The 1,590-nt window shown below is 42.4% G+C and overlaps 1 protein-coding gene across 1 annotated transcript in view; it reads right to left on the reverse strand.

Moving 5' to 3' along the window:
* Positions 1-444, reverse strand: part of LOC101864665 (chitin synthase chs-2) — a gene marked incomplete in the record, with an annotated part of 76,643 nt that extends 76,199 nt beyond the window's left edge. Inside the window, 1 exon segment of the mRNA XM_013085801.2 lies at positions 156-444. Within this exon segment, the coding sequence (XP_012941255.1) occupies positions 156-193 (38 nt within the window).
* Positions 445-1,590: the final 1,146 nt, after the last annotated feature.

Genomic DNA, 1,590 nt, shown 5'->3' on the forward strand with positions numbered 1-1,590 from the left:
AGAGAGAGAGAGAGAGAGAGAGAGGGAGCGAGTGAGAGGGAGGGGGGAGAAGTACAGAGAGAAAGAGAGAGACAGCCACAAAGACAGGTCAAAAGACAATAATTATGTATTAAAGGAACTAAGATACAAACAATTCAATTCCTATACGAACTCACTTCACAGCCTCGGAGTCGTTGTCTTTCACTCTTGTCATTTATGTTGTCACTACTCCTTTGCTTTCTGAGCCTGAAGGAATAAATATGAACACTTGAACAGCCTGCAAAAAGTGTAGGTACAAACAAATACAAGCCCGTTATCGAAACATGACGTCACAATAAACACTCCGAAATCTCTGAATAAAAAGTACTATTCACTTGTCGAAAATATAATCCGAAAGTCGCTGAGCTATTCACAGCTGATGTTAGGTCGAAATAAATGTCGGGCCACCCGGCCAGCTCATTTATCTAGTGGCCTTTTAGATTGGTTACCCTCGTTTGCTCACCTACCTACGCTACAGCAGTTCTGTGAATACCCTTCCCCCCCGGCGCAGTCAAAAGTGGGCCCTATTCAGCTGTGACGTCTTCATTTTTCAAGTCACGCTAACTTACCCGTGTTTACAATGGTGGGGCTGAAACACATCGAATAATCTATTCAGTTCACAGATGAAGGCAACTTTTCCTTTACACCCACTCTCATTCGCCCCATGCGCTACCCTCCGAAATATCACCTAACTACGTGGGCCTCTTTTCCTTTTCCCGGTCGGGAAAATCAACATTGGCCTACCCCCTCCCGAATAATGGCTAATGTTTGAATTCAAATATATGACTCAAGTACGGTAGAGGATGGGGCTGGATGGGCCCCAACAGACATTCCTTATCTCTCTCTCACTGTAGCTGTCGCACCTGCAAACGAGAGAACCTGAGCTGCTCGCTACCTACCCATTTGAGCGTTCTATTTTTACCTTTTTTTTTTCTATTTGTCTTTTTTTTGGTCCGGAGCCCGGCAAGTGGGCAGTCAGGAGTGAGCCTGCATACGCAAACAGGTACCCCTGTCTTATTGTGAAAGGGTTCCACGTTCCTAAGGAGATGGGGGTGGGGTAGTTATGTGACATCCTGCATTGTATTTCTTGTTGCGTTTCGAGCAAAGATGTTTAGTTTAAATTTGGCAAATTTGTGCTTTAAATAGTTTCGGGTACACAAACAGTTGGTTTTTCTGTTCCTAGACAGCTTGTATTAGGATAAGAAATTATCACCGGAGAGAGAAGACGAAGATGACTACGACAACGTCAACAATGACAACAACAATAATACCTACCACGACAGTAAGAACAATTCGCAATAAAAATAACAACAACAACAACAATAACAGCAGCAACAACAACAACAACAACAACAACAACAAAACAGCAATACAAGCCAACAACTAGACTTTAATAAAAAAGACACCCGCCTGATGAGTTTAGTAGAGGACTGCATGATGATCTGATTTATAATAACAACACACAAAAATCAACGTTGGAGTTGTTTATGTTAATTTAGAAGTTATAATGGTTACTCTTAAAACCCATGACCACGTTCTAGGCTTTGGACTGACGACCAGAACATGATAGGT

The sequence above is a fragment of the Aplysia californica genome, unplaced genomic scaffold (assembly GCF_000002075.1).
Source record: "Aplysia californica isolate F4 #8 unplaced genomic scaffold, AplCal3.0 scaffold00016, whole genome shotgun sequence".
Classification (NCBI taxonomy): Eukaryota; Metazoa; Mollusca; class Gastropoda; order Aplysiida; family Aplysiidae; genus Aplysia; species Aplysia californica.